Below are 22,435 nucleotides of genomic sequence, written 5' to 3'. Positions count from 1 at the left end.
TCTGGAGAAGATGAAGAATGTAATTGCCTCCAGTACTTTATCTTTTTGCCCCTTAGATTTCCCCTTTATAAATTTATGTGGTTCAGCTATGAGATGATCTCTGAGGGTCAGTCTAGTTATAAAATTGCTTGGATCTTTGATTAAGTGTATCTGGAAATGTATATTTAAGAATAAATTAATGTAGCTCAATTGTAACTAACATTAGATTGACTGTAACATGCTGAGAAGACTATGAAGGTTCAACAACCAGTGTCTGATATGCCAGGCTGTCTGAATTGAACATTCAGGTGCCTGTCCTTAGGGAAGCAATGGTCGCATGGGGACTGAAACAAGTAATTTATGTATTTCAGTAATTTGGTAATGCAAATACAGAGACGTAGAGGAGGTGAACTTAATTTTGGGAAGGTGTTTGTGTGGAGGTAACATTTGGGACTGAGATTAGAAAAATGAGTTGGGTAGCTGGGCGTGGTGGTGCCCACCTGTAATCCCAGCTACTCGGGGGGCTGAGGCAGGAGAATCACTTGAACTTGGGAGGCAGAGGTTGCAGTGAGCTGAGATTCCACCACTGCACTCCACCCTGGGTGACAGAACAAGACTCCGTCTCAAAAAAAAAAAAAAAAAAGAAAAAGAAAAAAACGAGTTGGGTGTGCAAGGGAGACAACTGAATGGTGGCATTACAGGGAGAGGAAACTGTATACGAAAAGATTTAGTGGCGTGAAAAAGCATGGCATGCTTCGGGAGCCACATAGACTAGAGCTCAGTATTTCCAGAGCATATGATATAAAAAAGGGAGGCGGAGTCTCTCTCTGTCACCCAGGCTGGAGTGCAGTGGCATGATCTCGGCTCACTGCAACCTCTGCCTCCCCGGTTCATGCCATTCTCCTGCCTCAGCCTCCTGAGTAGCTGGGACTACAGGTGCCTGCCACCACGCCCGGCTAATTTTTTGTATTTTTAGTAGAGACGGAGTTTCATCGTGTTAGCCAGGATGGTCTGTATCTCCTGACCTTCGTGATCTGCCTGCCTCGGCTACCCAAGGTGCTGGGATTACAGGTGTGAGCCACCGCGCCCGGCCGGGAAAGATATTTGACATGAGATTGGGGGAACGAGCCTGGGATCCCTCAAACATTTCAGGTTTGGTAGGGCAATGGTGTTGCTGTTCACTGAGATCAGGAGTATATAAGAAGACATTAGGTTTATAAGTTTATGGATTCAATTTTAGACATTGCATTCAAGCCATGCAGAGACTGTCCAGGTGAAAATGTTAAGTAGGAGTTGGAGGATATGTGGTTCTGGGTTGTAGGAGAGAATATTGGGCTGGAAACTAAGTTACAGTTATCATCAATGCCCTGTAGTTCTTGATGGCAAGGGTGTATGTAGATAGAAAGGTCAGTGAGTGAAAAGAGGGTCCTGATAGGTATCACCAGCATTTAAGGGCTGCATGGAAGATAACAGTCTTGCAAAGTACCCAGAGTTGGGAGGAGAAAGCAAATGTAAAAGCATTAAAAAAAAAAGCCACAAAAACCTATGTCCTCCTATAATGTTATTTAGCAGTTAAAAAAAAATTATGACTAAAAATAAAAGCAACCATAATTTAAAATATATTTATTCAAACTACACAGGAACTGCTTGCCTATTTTCTGTGTGAAATAAGCAAGTGTGGTCTTGAAGGTGGGAGTAGGGCAGATGGTAAAGGATTGATTAAAGGCTGAGATGTAGAAGGATCTGTTGAGTGTACTGTCGAGCATTTTCAGATTACATCCATAGGGAATACAACTATTAAATTATCAGGTTGATGGACTTTTTTTGCACTCATTGGTCTAAATGTATACATGGAGACAGTGGGTGCTGCATTGGAAGAACCAAGAAGTGGTGGGCAAGAGAGTCATTTTAGAATTGTGAAGATGTGTCATTTTAAAATGACAAGAGAGTCATTTTAAAATCTGACTTGTAAAAGCAGACTGGATCTCTGTATCAATCGTATAACAAAATAAATTCTAGAAGGTTCTAAGATTTACATGCAAATACTATTATAAAGCATATTAGAGGAAAATTGGATGAAAAATTTAAAAACTTTGGTGTGAGGAAGGTGTTTCTAAGTTTGTTTCTAAGTTTATCAGGAAGGCCAGAATTTATTTATTTATTTATTTATTTTGAGACGGAGTCTTGCTCTGTCGCCCAGGCTGGAGTGCAGTGGCGCAGTCTCGGCTCACTGCAAGCTCCGCCTCCCAGGTTTACGCCATTCTCCTGCCTCAGCCTCTCCCGAGTAGCTGGGACTACAGGCACCCGCCACCACGCCCGGCTAATTTTTTTGTATTTTTAGTAGAGACAGGGTTTCACCGTGGTCTCGATCTCCTGACCTCGTGATCCGCCCGCCTCGGCCTCCCAAAGTGCTGGGATTACAAGCGTGAGCCACCGCGTCCGGCCAGGAAGGCCAGAATTTAACAAATCAGTTAAATGGCTTCTGGAATTCTTCACGAATGTGGGAAATTACCAGACCTATGGATGATATGGACAGGGAGGAGTTGATGGTAGCATAGACAGAGTATGTGGGCCTCAAAGGATACAGTATCATAGTGTTAACATTCCTTGATTTCTGAGTCCTTCTGGAGCTATGAACAAATCTGAAGGTTTAGAGATAAGGTGAAAATGAAGTTAGAAACCTTTTCACGTATTATTAGAATCCTGTTTGGTTTGGGGCTTCCAGTGTCACCAGTCAGAATATGGTTTATAGCCTGAACTTTTCTTTCCAGTGTTCACAAGATAGGCATTAACTTCGTTAGAGCTGTGTAATTTAATCTTGGGCTTTTTCATCTTAAGTGCATTGATTTACATAGGTATGCTGAAGTGTGAACTTTTTGTTGTTTTGGAATACAAAATTGCCATGATGAAGATGGATTCAAGTGTAATCTCTTTTCTGAAGCAGCAAGTTGATACATGGAGCACAATTCTCTAGAAAGGGTAGCTGAGATACAGATTAAAGTTAAGTTCCCACCTACAATAACACTACAGTGATAAAAATGGGGATGTTGAGGTTGATGATAAGAAGGAGAAGGTGGATTTAAACTATGGAAAAACCATTTAACATCGGACAGGCCTCGTATCCTTCATTAACTCATTCAGTAAATATTTACTGAGAGATGAGGCAGGGAGGGCTCACTGCATCCCAGACACAATACTGCTTTACTTTCATAGGTTATTTCATTAAATCCTCGCCACAGCCTTTCAGATATATGTTGTTGTCCCCATTTTACATGAGAGGAGATAGAGGCTTTAGAGAGTTTTAAGTAATTTCTCCAAGGTCATACAGCTATTAAAAATGGCAGAGGAGGCCTGGTGCTGTGGCTCACACCTGTAATCCCAGCACTTTGGGAGGCTGAGGTGGGCGGATCATCTGAGGTCAGGAGTTCAAGACCAGCCTGACCAACATGGTGAAACCCTGTCTCTACTAAAAAGACAAAAAATTAGCTGGGTATGGTGGCGGGCGCCTATAATCCCAGCTACCTGGGAAGCTGAGACAGGAGAATTGCTTGAACCCAGGAGGTGGAGGTTGCAGTGAGCCAAGATTGTGCCATTGCACTCTAGCCTGGGCAACGAGTGAAATTCCATCTCAAAAAAAAAAAAAAAAAAAAAAAAAAAAAAAAAGGGCAGAGGAGCCTGTTCCTGAATCCAAGGCAGAGTCTGAGCTCTGACACCCTGCTCCTTCCAAAACGAGGGGAGGGGCCCTGCTGAGGGCTCACTGTGGTGCCATGTGCCTGATCCTCAAGGTGAGTCTCAGCACCACCCCAGCTATAGGCGCTGTGCTCTGCTCTCCCAGTGGCTAGGCAGCTTGGCTACATACACCCTGTGGTAGATTCTGCTCTCTCATCAGCTATTCATGCCGCTTTTATAATGCTCATTGAAGTTATAAGCTTAAAAATTTGGGAAAAATCCTCATTTTAACAACGCTGAGATGATATTTCTGTACAGGTCCATTGTATTTTATGGAACTAATTTTTATTCCTTTTTCCTTTACATCTTCTCATATTCAACTTTGATTTATATAGTCAACATTTTTTTAAAAATTTGCTTTACTGCTTAAAAAAAAAACTATTGAGGTCTATTTTGAAATTCTGATACTGTTGATAGCATTTTGTTGGCACTAATTTATTTTTAGTAAGTGTACTTTTTATTATGAAAGCACACTTTAGTTTTAAAAATCCAGTTGGAAATACTTATTAGGGGTAGGAAAACAGCTTTACACATGAAATAGTCTGGGTAATAAGACCATGTCAGTTTTATTAACTTAAAATTATGTGCTTTAGTCAGTCGTTGATGTTTTAAAGGAAACGTGTTAGATTGTCTCTTTATCTTTTCCCTCTCTTATTATTCACCCTTCCTTCCCTTTTAGTCTGTTATCTTCCTTCCAAATCAGTATCAGCAATTATCTTTTAATTAAGTTGAACTGGCGCTTACATTCCTGTTGTAGATGTCTATTGTCAATCCTTTCCTAAAAGGACATGTATATTATCTCTGCTCGGTAAATGGGTGTTGCTGTTCACTTGTACTGTACTGCTAAGGAGGAGGGGAAAATTGAGGTATAAAATCAGAAGTCTCTTTCTGGAGGAGTTAGGGACACTAGATATTAAATGTGTCTTTAAACACAATCAAGAAATTAAAACAAAGGTTAAACATTTTGAAATCTATACATTGGGGTTCTGGTTTAATATTTCATTCTTAAGTGACAAAAATGATTCACTGAGCCATATTTTTTAGGGCTAGTGAAATAGAAACAGCCAAGGGTTGCATATCTGTTTATTACAGCCTGTGACGTGATTACCCAGGCTTCTCAAATTATGTAGTATATTTAATTCAGATGTTCAAGATTTCTTGTTTGTATTTTATTTTGCTAAATTGAAAATCATCTTGTAGAACCATGCTAGTTCTACCTTAAAAAAGAAAACACCCCTCTGCTTTAAAGAAATGGTACTTCCTGCTTTCATAAACAGTCATGTGCATAGTTTAGCAAGGCCTGATGCCTCTGGAGCCTTTTCCCTTTATAGCACCATTGAATCCCAGTCCTAACAGAAGTACTGCGAATCTTGTGGCCTCATTCTGAACAAAAGGGATTAGAGAAGAAAAATCTCTTGATATAAGGCTTGAAAGCAAGGGCAGGCAATCTTGGTTGTGAATATTTTCTGATTTTTCCAGAAATCAAGCAGAAGATTGAGCTGCTGATGTCAGTTAACTCTGAGAAGTCGTCCTCTTCAGAAAGGTACAGCTACATCTCTTGCATGAACAATTAATGGTGTAGCATTGCTAAGAAACAAACCAGGACATATTTTTTTTTCTTGTTAAGTTTGCTGTATAACGTATTGCCCTGCATGCTGGTATTGTGCTGTATTGAAGATGTGTATTTGGGCAAGCTGTTCTGCTTTTGCAAAGGGTGGTTGATTTTTTTAAGAAAAATAGTGGAGCCTAATCAGCTGCAGCATGCACACCATAACACAGCAGACCGCTGGTTCATGTGTGACAGCTGTTGAAGGCTTTAAAAATAATTTAGCTAAAAAGCAAAAAAGAAAAATCTTGCTTTTTTAAAGGGAAATACTGTGAGGTTTTCTTCCTATATTTTGAGGTTGCTGCTCTACAGAATTACGAAGGTTATTTGTAAAATGTAGGTTAAAAATATTTGATTTGGGTTGTAATAAATATTCTTATATGGTAAGGGAGTACCATTTGTAAATAGCTTAGGAATTGCAAACCCACAGATTAGTCACATTCTGAAAGAGAGATATGATGCTTCTTCAAGTCTGTGCTAGGAAATGGAACAGTCACTGCATGCAGTAATGGTTCATGCCTGCAGGTAAGGACAAAATGACTCAGAAGTATTTTTAAAGCAATTATTTTATCTGTCAATCATATGATTATATCTGTAAAGAGATATTTCATTAAAATGACTGTTTTGCCTTATAAAAAGAATTAAGATATTTTTATCTGAAGTCAGAAATAAGGCTATAGTTGCCTATTTTGATATGCAAATATTGTATTCAGTTCTGTTTACCAAAATTGTGTATACTACATAATGTCTTAAATTGAGATTCTTGGGCATACAGTTGATGCTTACCTTTCTCTTGGTTACCTAATAGGTTATACTTAATGTTGATATTTTATACTTAAGGTATATGTTGATTTATCTTTTCTAGGGTTTGCAGGGTTTTATTTTTTGTTCATAGATGTAATATTTAGAAAAATAATGGAGAAATAATGTGGTAGTTAAGGAATGATACAGAAAAAATACAAAAAAATATGAGTTGAAGAACCTACCATGGTAAAATGGATTTATTTAAAGTGTGCTGGTCTATAAAGGACATAATCTGATGTAAAATTATCATTTTAAATTGATTTATTAGTATAATCAGGGGAAAAGCTTCTGGGTATAACTTAGGGCATCACAAATAAAAATGATGTTACTGCTTTTGTTAGAGACTGAAAGTAGAAAATTTTAGGACTGCTAGTGTTTATTTTTGTGTGGCTTCTAACTTCTGGTTTGTGGCTAGCCATCTGATCTTAAGCATTCTGTTTGCTGAGATGAGAAACAGTCTTCAGCCTTGTGAATATTCTGCCAGTAAAATGGTGGTGATGGGAAGGGGAGAAGAGGGTGGTGTGCATAGTGAACAAGCTGGGTGTCAGCTGTAATGTTAGAGTTTGGTACTAGGAAGAGCACACTTAATGAGATGACAGTAATAATTACATTAGCTTTTTGGAGTATCATGAATTCTTTACTGATAAATTGAGGGTTGGACAGAGTGGATAAATATTATTGAGAAACAAATTAGGAGTGGATGAGGTTTTCTGGTTAAAATACATTCTGTAAGGAAAGATATTCTAAGATATTTTGGTGATTTTATTTATTTACTTACCTACACTCTGGTGGTTATTTGAAGGAAAGGGAGGACGCATGTGGCCATGATTTTAAAGTTTAGAAATCAGCCACTATTGCTTATGATAACTTCATAACAGTTTTACCAGAGATTACTCAATTTATATATTATTATTTCATGGCCATTGTGCTATCCTGACTTAATGGTTGATAAATGTAGCTTATAACTCAGACAACACTTCACAAACATGGAAGCTGTTTCATTAATGTAGATACATTAAAACAAGAAGGTACTCTCCCTCGCCCCTACTTTTTATTAAAAGTCGTATGGTAATGAACAGTCAAATAATTTGTCTTGTTAATTTGTTTGGAGGAACTTGAAAAATACGAATCTGAAGTTTAAAAAGAATTTATGGCTTGTAACACTATATCCTGTCCAGGAATTTAATACCTTACAATATCATGTAGCATTATCATTACATTCTTCAATTCCTTGTTCACCAGTCCAGCTACATTTTAAGAGTTTTTGCTTTCACTTAAAAAAAAATTAAAGTTAATCATTTGAGGCATGGTGCTCGAAATCTTAGAGATATTTGGAATTTGCATATAGTCAGTGTTCCCATCTATCTACTGGTAGAAAGGATGAAGAAATCTGACTTCCTTCTTTAGCGGGGGAGAAACTGCTTGATTGTAAGCAAACCAGAAGTTATCATTCATCACAACTGATTTTGTTCCTGCAGTATAGAATTATCTTTTGATAATTCAGAAAACTGGATAGAGAAAAGTACCTCTAAATACAAAATATAAATACAAAAACCCTGATGTGATTATTTCTAGTAATTTTTCATCTCATTTTTATCCTTTTAAAAGAATTGCTAGTCTTGTAAGAGCTTAGTATTGGTTGAATTGTTTTGTTCACTTTTGTAAAATGGGAAAAGCAAAAACAACCTAATTTGTTTTTGTAGAATCTTAAGAGTCCTTCATTGAAAAATATACATACTATTTGAAGTAAAATTATAATGGAATTTGAAGGTTGTTTGTGGGGGCTAAATTGGAAAATACATTATCCTAATAGATCTCAATAACACCTTGAAATCTAAAATTATGTTTTTACCTTTAATGGAACAGTGGAAGTCTGTAGAATGCCATTTTGTAGGGGAGTTATGGAATACTTCTGTTCTGAATGGCTGACTCCTAAGATCAAAACTATCAGGGTTACAAAAAGTTAGTTTATTTTTTGGTTTTGTGTTTTGAAGAGAGAGAAAAAAACTCAGCATACCCATTTTAAAAATTAAGAGCAGAGAATGCTATTGAATGAATTAAAAAAAATGCCTAATGATGAATAAAAAATGATGTATATAATAGTTACGAGGAAGATGTTTGCTGCAAGACAGTACCCTCTGGAGATTTTAGGGGTAAATCCTACTACAAGTATTTTCCTTTTTTTGAGTGCCTGTTGAATGAATGAATGAATTCATCTTGAATATAGTAGAGTCGGTGCTAGATACATTTTTACTCCCTTGTTTACGCCTATTTACAGTAATAAATGTGAATATCTGATTTAAAAAAAAAAACTAGGTTTTCAAGTTCTGATTTCTTCATTTTGCCCTTTCTTAGCTAGAGCACTTCTGGGATTTATGGGGTAACGTGTGTGGGGAGAGTAGTAGTAGTAGTAATAACCATAATAGCTAAAAAGGTGTAGTACAGTTGTCCCTTGGTGTCCAAGGGGGATTGGTTCCAGTATCCCCATAGATATCAAAATCCACAGATGCTCAAGTCCTTCATGTAAAATGGTATAGTATTTGCACATAACCTGTGTGCTTCGTCCCATATGTTTTAAAACATCTCTAGATTACTTACAATACCTAATACAATGAAAAGACTCTGTAAATAGTTGTTTTATTATAGTTTAAAAAATTTGTATTATTGTTGTATTTTATTTTTTATTGTTTTATATCCCAAATATTTTTGATTTGTGGTGGGTCGAATCTGTGGATGTGTAGGGCTGACTAATCATTTATTAAACAGTCTAGATACCAGTTCTGAGTGCTTTATAGGTGGAGAGAGGGAAGAGAAAGAGAGAGAGGGAAGGGGTGTGTGTGTTGCGTGTAGAAGGAATGGTTATTGGGAGAACTGTTTAATAAGTCATCCCAGAAGAATCCTGTGTGAACAGAAGGTACTTTACTGTATTATCATTTTTGTCAAACTTTATTGCTATTTCTTCAGGGAACTCATGTAACAAAATTGTACAATTCTTAATCAGTAAAGAAAGTTGAGTCCAGAATGGTCAGAGCTGATTCCCAGTCTGTCTAGGTAAACCCAAGGAGGGCTGAGGAGTTTGTGAGATGAGGAGATCTGAGAAGCTGAGACTGCATTCACACATAGCATTGCCCACATCTGCTGTTGTTAAGTGTGAGTGGATGTTGTTTTAATTGATAAAGTTCACAATGAACTAAAAATTAATAACTCACAACAGTGCTATATAGGTTTGCATTTTCTCAGGGAACAGATACTGAAAGGATAATTTCTTTTTGCATGTTTGTGGGTTTTTGATGTATTTTAGTATTTAAAAGGGAGTCTTTATACTTGTAGCTCAGTAGATAAGAACTCCTAGCCTAGATCCTTAACATTTCAGTTAGCTAGCAAATACTGAATTCACCAATTGTAGCTGTCTTGTTCAGGAGAGGAGAGAAACGGAGAGGGAGAAAGTGTCATAGTAATATTTATGCTGTGGCCTGTATTCTACCAATGCTGAATAAAAAGGATTGGTGAGAATTGACAGAGATTGTGTGTTGTCCCTTCTCCAATATAAGGGTATTTCAAATCCATAAGAAACCCAGGCTGTTTTTGTGTATGTATTTTAATTGTTCTCTTCTTATTTTGGTGCCTCGTATGCAAAGGTGAAAATGATATACAGTGATGTGTGGATGCGGAGAGCAAAAAGATATACCTGGAAAAATAAGGAGAAAGGAAGGGAGAAAATTCAAAAGTGAGGAAGGTACCAGATGAAGAGAGAAAGAAGGGCATTCAGTGGAAAAGGATCCTGGACCAAGATGTCTTTGATTTGCTCTTAAGCTGATATATTTTCTTTTATGATGTGTGGTGGACTAAGAGCAGTTATAGGAGGAGAACCAAAGGGTCTTTCTTCCTTGTTTTCCCTTCCTCCCCCGTTGCAATGCAAAGACTAGGAAAAACATTTGTTGATAACTATTTTTCCCTTTCCCAACTCCTGCTCTGCCACTGTTGGCTTTCTTTCTCTCCTTGTAGAGATGTACTTGTTCCCGAATGAGATGATATAGTGGTTGATTGTGTTGTCTTCTCATCACTCAATTATTTATTTATTTTTTTATTAGTATTTTTATTGAAGATACGTATATGGAATAGTACACAGATCATAGATCTTTATGAAAGACAATCTATTGAAAATTTTTTTCAGTGTTTGTGTGTGTGTGTGTGTGTGTGTGTTGTGCCTAAGAAATCTTTGCCAAGCCTAGGGTCACTAATATTTTCTGCTAGATTCACTTTTAGGAGTTTTAGGATCTTAACATTTAAGTCTGTGATTAATTTGGGGTTTTAGTATTAAGGTAAAGATTGAGATTCAATTTTTTGCATATGACAATTCAGCTGTATCTGTTTTTGAACATTATATAAATGGAAACCCTCTGGATAAGCTTTTGGTCTGTTTTCTTCCAGTGTTACCTATGTGAGGTTCATCCATATTGTTGTGTGTAGTTGTAATTAATTCAGTCTCATATCTGTACAGTATTCATGAATATACCTCAGTTTATTCATTCTGTTAATGAGCATTTGGGAGGCTTACAGTTTGTGGTTATTAGGAATAGTGCTGCTATGAGCATTTCTTTTTCTTTTTTTTTGAAATGGAGTTTTGCTCTTTTGCCCAGGCTGGAGTAAAGTGGAGCGATCTCAGCTCACTGCAACCTCTGCCTCCCAGGTTCAAGCAATTTTCCTGCCTCAGCCTCCAGAGTAGCTGGGATTACAGGCCCGCCCCACCACTCCTGGCTAATTTTTGTATTTTTAGTAGAGACGGGGTTTTGCCATGTTGGCCAGGCTGGTCTCAAACTCCTGACCTCAGTCTACCCACCTCAGCCTCCCAAAGTGCTAGGATTACAGGTGTGAGCCACCTTGCCCAGCCTGCCGTGAGCATTTCCATACATGTCTTTTTGTTAATGAAGCTTGCATGCATTTGTTTAATATATTCCTAGGAGTGCAGCTGCTGAGTTTTAGTGGGTATTGTCAGTTTTCCAAAGTGAATGTACCACTCTATACTTCCACCAACTGTGTATGCTCCGAGTTCTTTTCACTTTGGTATCGTATATATCTTTTTCCTTCGCTTCCCTTTCCCTCCTTTTGTCCCTTCCTTTTTCCTTGTTAGCATTCTGGTGGCTCTACCAGTGTTACCCAGAGTTTGCACCATTTTGAGGAGGATTAGAAGCAGAAACTGGACTATTTCTGAACATCAGCGTTCCTGAGAGGAAACAGAATTAGAAGCGTAGACCAGTAAGTGACCCTAGGGTGTTGTTGTAGAGGCACTGCTTTCCCACTGATTATAGTCTTGTAACTGGGTACTAGAGGCCGTGGGTATTAACCTTAGTATTCACACTTGGTTTCAGTAGCAAAACCTTTCTTTCATCAAACCTTAGTAGGAAGTTATCATTTAAAATACATAAAGAAGATGCTTGGTTTGGGAGCTGGGGAATGTAAATCAGAGCCGCAGTTTTTGATGCTTAGCCGTCTGCCTTGGAGCTACTTCCTTGAGCTCCAGTCCTCTTTACTTAAAGCCCTTGAGGTAGGTAGGCCACCTTAGGTCTGACCAAGAAATCATGACATTTTGATGGCTTCTGAATTGTTAAGTTTTAAGCTGTTCCTAGTCTCTAAAATTTATGTATCATATACCTAAATAAAAGTGTAGTGTTAGTCTCTGGTAAAAGACTGGACAGTGTTCTGATCTGGTTTTCTGTTGGCCATTATTTATTTGGTCTAGATGTAGTAGTTTCTACATTATTTTGTAATCAGTTTTGATTCTGTCTGTTTACTGATGCTTCTCTGGAGGGTTGCTTACATTACAGCCAGAGCAAACCTTTCAGAACACAAATCTGATCAGGTAGGTCATTCCACGTTTAAAACCTTTCAACTGTCTTCCCCTTGTGCTTGGGAGTTAGGTAAACTCCATGCCTGGGTCAGTGAGTACCTCTTTTCTCTGTCCTCATCTCCTTCTCCAGCCTTGTCTCCTATATCTCTTCCTTTGGTCATGTCCTGGCTGTTTTGCTGTTCCCATCCCTCCTGTCTCAAGGAAGCTCTGCCTGTATCAAATTACAGGACCATGTACTTCTCCTTTGTAGCATTTGTCACAGCTGCTGTTTGACAGTGGGGAGTATCAGTGACATTTGGTCTACTTACTGGCTTACTCACTGTTTTTTTTTTTTTTTTTTTTTTTTTTTTTTTTTTTTTTTTTTTTTGGAGATGGAGTCTGGCTCTGTTGCCCAGGCTGGAGTGCAGTGGCGCGATCTCGGCGCACTGCAAGCTCCGCTTCCTGGGTTCACGCCATTCTCCTGCCTCAGCCTCTCCGGGTAGCTGGGACTACAGGTGCCCGCCACCAGGCCCGGCTAATTTTTTTGTATTTTTAGTAGAGACGGGGTTTCACCGTGGTCTCGATCTCCTGACCTCGTGATCCTCCCGCCTCGGCTTCCCAAAGTGCTGGGATTACAAGCGTGGGCCACCGTGCCCGGCCCAAGGCTTACTCACTGTTAACCCCACCTTATGATCTTATATATAGAAGTGCTTTCATCATAAAATGTCAACAAAACAAATAATGTTCATTTGCAGTTTACAAATTATGAGCTTTATAGGAAGACTTACTTGGTATGGGGAGTCATCTCTTTCTGTGGTATTGGCATAGATTAATAAATAATCATAAGCTAATTTTGTTAATTTACAAACTGCCAAGGTTACAGGTCTTAGATTTTTCTTTTTTTTTTTTTTTTTTTTGAGATGGAGTCTCGAGTCTCGCTCTGTCGCCCGGGCTGGAGTGCAGTGGCTTGATCTCGGCTCACTGCAAGTGAGCCATTCTCCTGCCTCAGCCTCCTGAGTAGCTGGGACTACAGGCGCCCGCCACCACGCCCGGCTAATTTTTTGTATTTTTAGTAGAGATGGGGTTTCACAGTGTTAGCCAGGATGGTCTCGATCTCCTGACCTCGTGATCCGCACGCCTCGGCCTCCCAAAGTGCTGGGATTACAGGCGTGAGCCACCGCACCGGCCAGATTTTTGTATCACCATAAAAGCACACAGCTTGTTATTACATTTATTTTTCATTTAATATACAATGGAAATTAAATTTGGACACTTTCCATCTCTGTGCCAAAATGGCAACATCAAAGCATAGTCATTTATATACCAAATATTAGTATTTTGTGTATCACCTTGGTGTTTTTTGGTCACATTTGCACTCCATACTGTATTTTTTTTTTTTTTTAATTTCTAGGGTACATGTGCACAATGTGCAGGTTTGTTACATAGGTATACATGTGCCATATTGGTTTGCTGCACCTATCAACTCGTTATTTACGTTAGGTATTTCTCCTAATGCTATCCCTCCCCCAGTCCCGCACCCCCCAACAGGCCCCAGTGTGTGATGTTCCCTGCCCTGTGTCCATGTGTTCTCATTATTAAACTCCCACCTGTGAGTGAGAACATGCGGTGTTTGGTTTTCTGTCTTTGTGATAGTTTGCTTAGAATGATGGTTTCCAGCTTCATCCATGTCCCTGCAAAGGACATGAACTCATCCTTTTTTATGGCTGCATAGTATTCCATGATGTACATGTACCACATTTTTCATTGATGGACATTTGGGTTGGTTCCAAGTCTTTGGTATTGTGCATAGTGCCACAGTAAACATACATGTGCATGTGTCTTTATAGCAGCATGATTTATAATCCTTTGGGTATGTACCCAGTAATGGGATGCTGGGTCAAATGGTATTTCTAGTTCTAGATCCTTGAGGAATCGCCACACTGTCTTCCACAATGGTTGAACTAGTTTACAGTCCCACCAACAGTGTAAAAGTGTACCTATTTCTCCACATCCTCTCCAGCACCTATTGTTTCCTGACTTTTTAATGATTGCCATTCTAACTGGTATGAGATGGTATCTCATTATGGTTTTGATTTTCATTTCTCTGATGACCAGTGATGATGAGCATTTTTTCATGTGTCTGTTGGCTGCATAAATGTCTTCTTTTGAGAAGTGTCTGTTCATATCCTTTGCCCACTTTTTGATGGGGTTGTTTTTTTCTTGTAAATTTGTTTAAGTTCTTTGTAGATTCTGGATATTGGCCCTTTGTCAGATGGGTAGATTGCAAAAGTTTCTCCCATTCTGTAGGTTGCCTTTTCACTCTGATGGTAGTTTCTTTTGCTGTGCAGAAGCTCTTTAGTTTTATTAGATCCCATTTGTCAATTTTGGCTTTTGTTGCCATTGCTTTTGGTGTTCTGGTCGTGAAGTCTTTGCCCATGCCTGTGTCCTTAATGGTATTGCCTAGGTTTTCTTCTAGGGTTTTTATGGTTTAGGTCCTACATTTAAGTCTTTAATCCATCTTGAGTTAATTTTTGTATAAGGTTAGTAAGGAAGGGATTCAGTTTCAGCGTTCTACATGTGGCTAGGCAGTTTTCCCAGCACTATTTATTAAATAGGGAATGCTTTCCCTATTGCTTGTTTTTGTCAGGTTTGTCAAACATTAGATGGTTGTAGATGTGTGGTGGTATTTCTGAGGGCTCTGTTCTGTTCCATTTGTCTATATAGCAGTTTTGGTACCAGTACCATGCTGTTTTGGTTACTGTAGCCTTGCAGTATAGTTTGAAGTCAGGTAGCGTGATGCCTCCAGCTTTGTTCTTTTTGCCTGGGATTGTCTTGGCAATGCAGGCTCTTTTTTGGTTCCATATGAACTTTAAAGTAGTTTTTTCCAATTCTGTGAAGAAAGTCATTGGTAGCTTGATGGGGATGGCATTGAATCTATAAATTACCTTGGGCTGTATCGCCATTTTCACGATATTGATTCTTCCTATCCATGAATATGGAATGTTTTTTCCATTTGTTTGTATCCTCTTTTATTTCATTGAGCAGTGATTTGTAGTTCTCCTTGAAGAGGTCCTTCATATCCCTTTTAAGTTGGATTCCTAGGTATTTTATTCTCTTTGAAGCAATTGTGAATGGGAGTTCACTCATGATTTGGCTCTCTGTTTGTTACTGGTGTATAGGAATGCTTGTGATTTTTACACATTGATTTTGTATCCTGAGACTTTGCTGAAGTTGCTTATCAGCTTAAGGAGATTTTGGGGTGAGATGATGGGGTTTTCTAAATATACAATCCTGTCATCTGCAAACAGAGACAATTTGACTTCCTCTTTTCCTAATTGAATACCCTTTCTTTCTTTCTCTTGCCTCATTGCCCTGGCCAGAACTTCCCACATTATGTTGAATAGGAGTGGTGAGAGAGAGCATCCTTGTTTTGTGCCAGTTTTCAAAGGGAATGCTTCCAGGTTTTGCCCATTCAGTATGATATTGGCTGTGGGTTTGTCATAAATAGCTCTTATTATTTTGAGATAGGTTCCATCAATACCTAGTTTATTGAGCATTTTTAGCATGAAGGGCTGTTGAATTTTTGTTGCAGGCCTTTTCTGCATCTATTGAGATAATCATGTGGTTTTTGTTGTTGGTTCTGTTTTTATGTGATGGATTACGTTTGTTGATTTGTGTATGTTGAAGTAGCCTTGCATCCCAGAGATGAAGCCGACTTGATCGTGATGGATAAGCTTTTTGATGTGCTGCTGGATTCAGTTTGCCAGTATTTTATTGAGGATTTTCGCATCAGTGTTCCTCATGGATATTGCCCTAAAATACTCTTTTTTGTTGTGTCTCTACCAGGCTTTGGTATCAGGATGATGCTGGCGTGATAAACATAAAAGCATGGTCATTTACATCCCAAATATTAGTATCTTGTGTATCACCTTGGTGTTTTTTTGTCACATTTGCACTCCACACTGTACTTTTTTTTTTCTTTTTTTTTTTTTTGAGACGGAGTTTCGCTCTTGTTACCCAGGTTGGAGTGCAATGGCACGATCTCGGCTCACTGTTACCTCGGCCTCCCGGGTTCAAGCGATTCTCCTGTCTCAGCCTCCTGAGTAGCTGAGATTACAGGCGCATGCCACCATGCCCGGCTGATTTTTGTATTTTTAGTAGAGATGGGGCTTCATCATATTGGTCAGGCTGGTGTAGAACTCCAGACCTCGTGATCCGCCTGCCTCGGCCTCCCAAAGTGCTGGGATTACAGGCGTGAGCCACCGCACCTGGCCTCATATCATGCTTTCTTTTTTTTTTTTTTTAGGAGATGGAGTCTTGGTCTGTCACCCAGGATGGAGTGCAGTGGCACGATCTCGACTCACTGCAACTGTCTCCTGGGTTCAAGCAATTATCCTGCCTCCCCCTTCAGAGTAGCTGGGACTACAGGTGCGTGCCACCATGCCTGGCTAACTTTTTGTATTTTTAGTAGAGACGGGGTTTCACTCTGTTAGGATGGTCTCGATCTCCTGACCTCGTGATCTGCCTACCTCAGACTCCCAAAGTGCTGGGTTTATAGGTGTGAGCCACCACACCTGGCCATTCTTTTTTATTTTTAAATTTCTTAAAATAAATGTAAAACCTTTTAATGCTTTTTAAAGTTTAATTTTCTTTAAAAAGGAATCTTTGTATCATTACCACCAATAGAGAACCTGTATCGTTTGCCTTAAAGAAAAAATTACTGTTAAACCCTGTCTAGATTCTGTTGTCTGTTAAAGGCTCCAAGCCTGAGCCATATGCTCTCTGTGTTTACAAGGGAAGTTAAATTGGCAAGTGTCATAAAGGGACATAAATATGTGTTAGCACCAAAGTGAGACTTGTTCTCATACACCCAGAGAGATTGAAAGAACCTTGGAAAAGGAATAACTTCCTCAGTATTTGATTCAGTGTAATTCAATACCGGGTTTCAAGTATCACCTAAGATCATTTTGCATGTCAGCAGTGGCACTTCCTCTTTTTGGGATCCTCTTCTGCTCCAGCAATGTAGATTATGATGAATTTATCAGGGAGGTTCTGAACAAATGTGAGCAGCTATTATAATAACAATAGCAGCAATAAAAACTCTACTTTCAACAGTCATAGTGCAGATTTTTTTTGTAACAATCTTTTATGTACTGGGGCTGGAGGAAATTAAGACTAATTTTAGTAGATTATATTTGTTATCCATCCACCCAACATTTTTTCAGCAGCTGCTATGCACTAGCCACTTAGTGATTTGGAAATCAGGGAGCCACAAAGGCAGCACAGAAATGTAGGATTTGTACAGAATATCAGTGTACAAACCTTTCATGGAAGACACATTCGTGGCTGGCTGGCCCCTGGCATAATTTGTTCTGTTTCTTGGACATGCAGTGCTAAGTACTCTAATGGAAAACACTACAGTGAGTAGCCTTTGGCACTCCTTAGAAAGAATTGCACATAACTAATAATTGCATTTCTGGGAAACTTACTTTAAAAGATCAGTGGTATGGTAAAGAGGTTACAAACATAGTTGCTTACCAAGAGTGTGTCCAATGAGTGGCTACAGCCAGGTGGGGAACACAGAAACTGGAGACGCTGACACCATCTAGATGTGGGTGCTGATCGGCTCTCTTGCTGATTGCTGCCGTGTAGAAATGCTGAGCAGGTTTTGCCAGCTCTTGTGATTTTTTTTTTAGGACAAGTTGAACATTTGGATTTTTATGTCAAATCTCTTCATTGTAAATGCTTGTGTGGCTGAGCACAGTGGCTCATTCCTGTAATCCCAGTGCTTTGGGAGGCCAGAGTGGGAGGATTGCTTGAGGCCAGGAGTTCAAAACCAACCCATGCAACATACCAAGACCCCCGTCTCTACAAAATAATGTAAAAATAAGCTGGGCATGGTAATGTGTACCTGTAGTCCCAGCAATTCAGGAGGCTGCGGTGAGAGGATCTCTTGAGCCTGGGAGTTTGAGGTTACAGTGAGCTGTGATTGCACCATTGCACTCCAGCCTGGGTGACAGAGTGAGACCCTGTCTCTAAAAATACATACATACGTACATATATACATACATAATGGTGCAAGTTAGAAACAAAACAGAAACTCAAAGCAGCCTTAACAATAAGAGTATCTACTCTTCAGATTCAGCCTATGGTAAATATTTTTCTTCTGTGCTGTAGCACATTGATTCTCAATTTGTGAGCCACAGACTTGTGCAGACTTATTGTAAGGGATTTTTAAATCCTGTGAGTACTAAGCATTAGCTGTAGATTGAAACAATGGAAGTGAAATTATCTCGATGCTCACAGGTGTGTCTCTGGATTTTTCTGACATTTGAGGCATGCCAAACACTGCTGATCACTGCTCTAATAGCCATACTAAAATAACATTACAAAATTAATAAGGTATTAACTGTATGGAATAGCAAGAGCCCTGACAGATGTGCATTTCTCTTGCTGTCTCTCTCTCTCTCTTTTTTTTTTTTTCCAACAGACTCACACTGTCGCCGCCCAGGCTGGAGTGCAGTCTTGGCTCATTGCAACCTCTGCCTCCCAGGTTCAAGCAAGTCTCCTGCCTCAACCTCCTGAGTAGCTGGGATTACAGGTGCCAGCCAGCATGTCTAGCTAATTTTTGTATTTTTAGTAGAGACAGGGTTTCACCATGTTGGCCAGGCTGGTCTTGAACTCCTGACCTCAGGTGATCTGCCCACCTTAGCCTCCCAAAGTGCTGGGATTACAGGCAAGAGTCACTGTGCCTGGCCTAGATGTGTGTTTCTCAACTTGGATATCATTGATTTGTTCTGTAAATATTTATGTACCCACTATGGCAGAACTTAAGCTTTATAAATAATCTGAAAATGATGGAGGTAGAAAAATGTTCTGTTTTCAAAACTGCCACCTCGTTTTTCCCCACTTTTCCCTTTTCCTTCTTTTCCATCTGTCTTTTCCTCCCTACACCTACCCTCCCCCCAGGAAATATATTGAGACTAGTTTGATAACCACCTATAATGCAGCAGAAAGAAGGGGGTCAGAGAAGATGCAGGTCACAGTAGAAGGTTATGATGGAGGATAGTCAGATGCACACACAGATACGGGTATTTGCTGTGCAACTAGCAAAGGTGACTAACAAAATTGGCTTTAAGCTGCTTGACAGCTATACTAAGGAAATAATTAACATTGGTCTTTTATCTGTAAGGAGAAACAATATTAGTTTCCCCAGTAGAACCAAACCTTTTCCTCTAACTTATCATTTTAGCATAACTTTTTTTCTACATATCTTAAATGCTTATTTATTTTAGAAATTTCAGATAAAATGATGATAAGGCACTGAGCTGTTAATCATTAAAGTTCAGTCGCCATGATTAATTTTTTCTGGCCAATTTTTTGTTTTAGTCCAAGATCTATAAAAAGCAGATGGGCCAGGTGCGGTGGCTCATGCCTGTAATCCCAGCACTTTGGGAGGCTGAGGCGGGTGGATCACCTGAGGTCAGGAGTTCAAGACCAGCCTGGCCAACGTGGTGAAACCCCATCTCTACTAAAAATACAAAAATTATCTGTGTGTGGTGGTGTACCCCTGTAATCCCAGCTCCTCAGGAGGCTGAGGCAGGAGAATTGTTTGAACCCAGGAGGCAAAGGCTACAGCGAGCCAAGATCACACCACTGCACTCCAGCCTGGGTGACAGGGCGAGACTCTGTCTCAAAACAATAACAACAACAAAATAAACAAGCAGATGTACTTTAACGATAACATCATTGCCAACCGTACAATCCAGTATCATACTGAGAAATGATTTTCAAACTGGCGTTTTATACTTAACATATGCAAATTTTCTTATGTTATTAAATAATCATCTATAGTATCATTTATAAAGGCTGCATAGAACTGAGTTCATGATATGGATGGATGTATATAATTTTATTGATTGAGTCTTAGAAATGGAATCACTTGTGAAGCCAATTTGTAAGCCTCGTGATAAAGGAATGTTTGTTTTTCAGAAAGGTACATCTTTACGTTGTCATTGGCAGTGTATAAGAGAACCTTTTAACTTACACCCTCACTTGAAATTCTCAAAACAGCCTCTTTTTGAATGTTGTATACATGACATTGAAGAATATTCCAGAAGTGTTGACTTACTAGTCCCTGCTCTTCAGGTCTTTTCTCTAGTAAAAGTTAAGTATTATTGTGGTACTTTCTGTGTTCATTGGGTGTGGGTAAGTCAAAGTGAGATCAGTACAATCAGCTGTAACAAGGTAAAAGATTCGTCAATAGATTATTATATTCAGTCAAGCATTTATGAAACACCTAAATGTGCCATTGATAAGATGTTAGCAGTTAAGTGACATAGTCACTGAGAAAATTTGGGTATTCTATTTATGCTAATGAATCTAAATTTTCTAAGGATTTCAAGAAGTTATGTGATTCAAGCCTCTCTAAACAGATGACAAAACAGTCTTGTTTTTTGTTTTTTTTTTAAATAAAGATGTACAGGAATTAAGATACTCTAACCTTACCTTTTCAACCATGGCCTTGTGATTGGTTGCTCAGTATATTTTCAATGACTTAATTTTGTTGCACTACAATAAAATTACTACTTAATTTTGTTCCCCTTCTAAGACAGTTCTAAAATGTAATCACCTTTTTGGTCAAGACCTTTTCATTTTTCTTTCTGGAATTTGAATTACTTTGTGGGGGACAGGGGCGTGCTCTCTGTGTAGTCTCAGGATGGCTTGGATCTAGTCTAAATAGTATTCCAGGAAACAGCATCTGAGAAATCAGGGTGAAATGAAACATTGTGCCACCATCTCGAAACTCTAAATACTTGCATAAGCAGGCAAAGAGATGGAGGAGAGGATGGGAAAATATATGAGAGGGGTATATAGTGACCAGGTGGCAAAGAAAGGTCTTTGAATTTTATGCTGATGTTTACCAAGAGCCATTGAAAGGTTTTAGCAAGGATGTTTGTAGATAATACATGCACATTTTCCTGTGGTCATGAAGTAAGTTCTTTTAAAGAAAGTCTAAAGAAATATATTTTTCCCCCTAGCATGGAAGGCTGTAAGATATGCTGTAGACTTTGCAGCAAGATATTATTCATCTGTTCTGGAAATTGGTGGGAATATTATGGCAGCATTTACAATGTGTGACAGAGGGTGGATGAATTCCTTGACACTGGGGGTATTAAACATCGAAATGGAGTACTGTAGTTAGAGGTGCTTCTTTCTAAAGACAGATGATTGACCTGTTAAATCTTACGTATTTTTCCCCCTAGGTTTTATGCAGTTAATTATGATTAAAGAAATCCTAATTTAAAGATACTAACTTGGGTCAGGCGCAGTGGCTCACGCCTGTAATCCCAGCACTTTGGGAGGCCGAGGCGGGCGGATCCTCTGAGGTCAGGACTTTGAGACCAGCCTGGCCAACATGACGAAACCTCGTCTCTACTAAAAATGCAAGAATTACCCAGACGTGGTGGTGCGTGCCTGTAGTCCCAGTTACTCGGGAGGCTGAGGCATGAGAATTGCTTGAACCCGGGAGACAGGGGGTTGCAGCGAGCTGAGATCACACTACTGCACTCCAGCCTGGGCGACAGAGGGAGACTCTGTCTCAAAAAAAAAAAAAAAAAAAAAAAGAGAGATGATAATTGGAATGTTTCACTAATCATTTTGTTGCAGAAATTCTTACTCAATGGATCTATAAAGTATCATTTCTATAAATGGTTTAAAATACTTAGGCCAGTGCTGTGTAAGTGGAATTTCTGGGCAGTCTATCTTCCACTGATGGAAGATTGTATAATATCAGTAAAACCTATGAGCATTTGAAATGTGGCTAATATGATTGAAGGATTAAATTTTTAATTTTACCTAGTTTTAAAAATCAAAAACCACTCAACTTTTTCTTTTCAGATGAGAATGCCAGTGAACTGTTATTTTAACCTTTCTTTTTAAATTTAGAAATGAATATTGTTTCCTTTATTGTTCTTTAGTTCCTAAATGAATATTGCTTCCTTTTGCCCTTTGTTTCCTAAGCTCCACCCTCCTCCGTTTTTGTTTTTTTTAAAATTCTTTTGCCCTTTGTATCCTGACAGTATTATATTTTACAGGTAAAAGAGTTTATTTCCTTTACTGTAACTCAGATTAGTAATTTAAAGGAAACTGCACTCAGTTATTTGTCCTTGTATAAAGTTATCTTGAGCATTTTTTTTAAGGAGCTGCTTAATTTTCTGTCATCATTTAAGGAGAAAAATATTCAGCTGTCTGCCATCATATTACCTGCCAAATGTTATGTCCTCTTTTTAATGTTCTTCTAACATAAAACAGTCTTAAGGTAAAAGGAGTGTAGTTTCTTAAATGTTCAGTTTTAAAGGGAAAGATAAATTAATATAGATGAACTCTGTGTTGTCTGATAAAAAGAGATAAAGGTCAATAGAGAAATTATAGTTTATGATGGTATTCAGCTCCTTCTTCCTCCTCAAGCCACAACACTGAATTTAGCC

The 22,435-nt window shown here is 38.8% G+C and overlaps 1 protein-coding gene across 9 annotated transcripts in view; it reads left to right on the top strand.

Annotated features, from left to right (window-relative positions):
• The window catches only part of SRPK2 (SRSF protein kinase 2), a 286,728-nt gene that overhangs the window by 118,147 nt on the left and 146,146 nt on the right, over nucleotides 1-22,435 (top strand). For 4 of the 9 annotated variants that reach the window (XM_030825672.1, XM_030825675.1, XM_030825673.1 and 1 more), the window contains exon 3: nucleotides 5,188-5,251. The exons of 4 other annotated variants lie outside the window; for them this stretch is intronic. In XM_030825672.1, the coding sequence (XP_030681532.1) occupies nucleotides 5,188-5,251 (64 nt within the window). Of the gene's footprint in view, nucleotides 1-4,979; nucleotides 5,252-22,435 lie in introns of those variants that run through there. One more of the 9 variants, XM_003268157.3, reaches the window with a different exon arrangement.

The sequence above is a fragment of the Nomascus leucogenys genome, chromosome 13 (assembly GCF_006542625.1).
Source record: "Nomascus leucogenys isolate Asia chromosome 13, Asia_NLE_v1, whole genome shotgun sequence".
NCBI classification, from domain to species: domain Eukaryota; kingdom Metazoa; phylum Chordata; class Mammalia; order Primates; family Hylobatidae; genus Nomascus; species Nomascus leucogenys.
The sequence above is the reverse complement of the archived record's forward strand: the minus strand, read 5'-3'. Positions and strand labels throughout refer to the sequence as shown.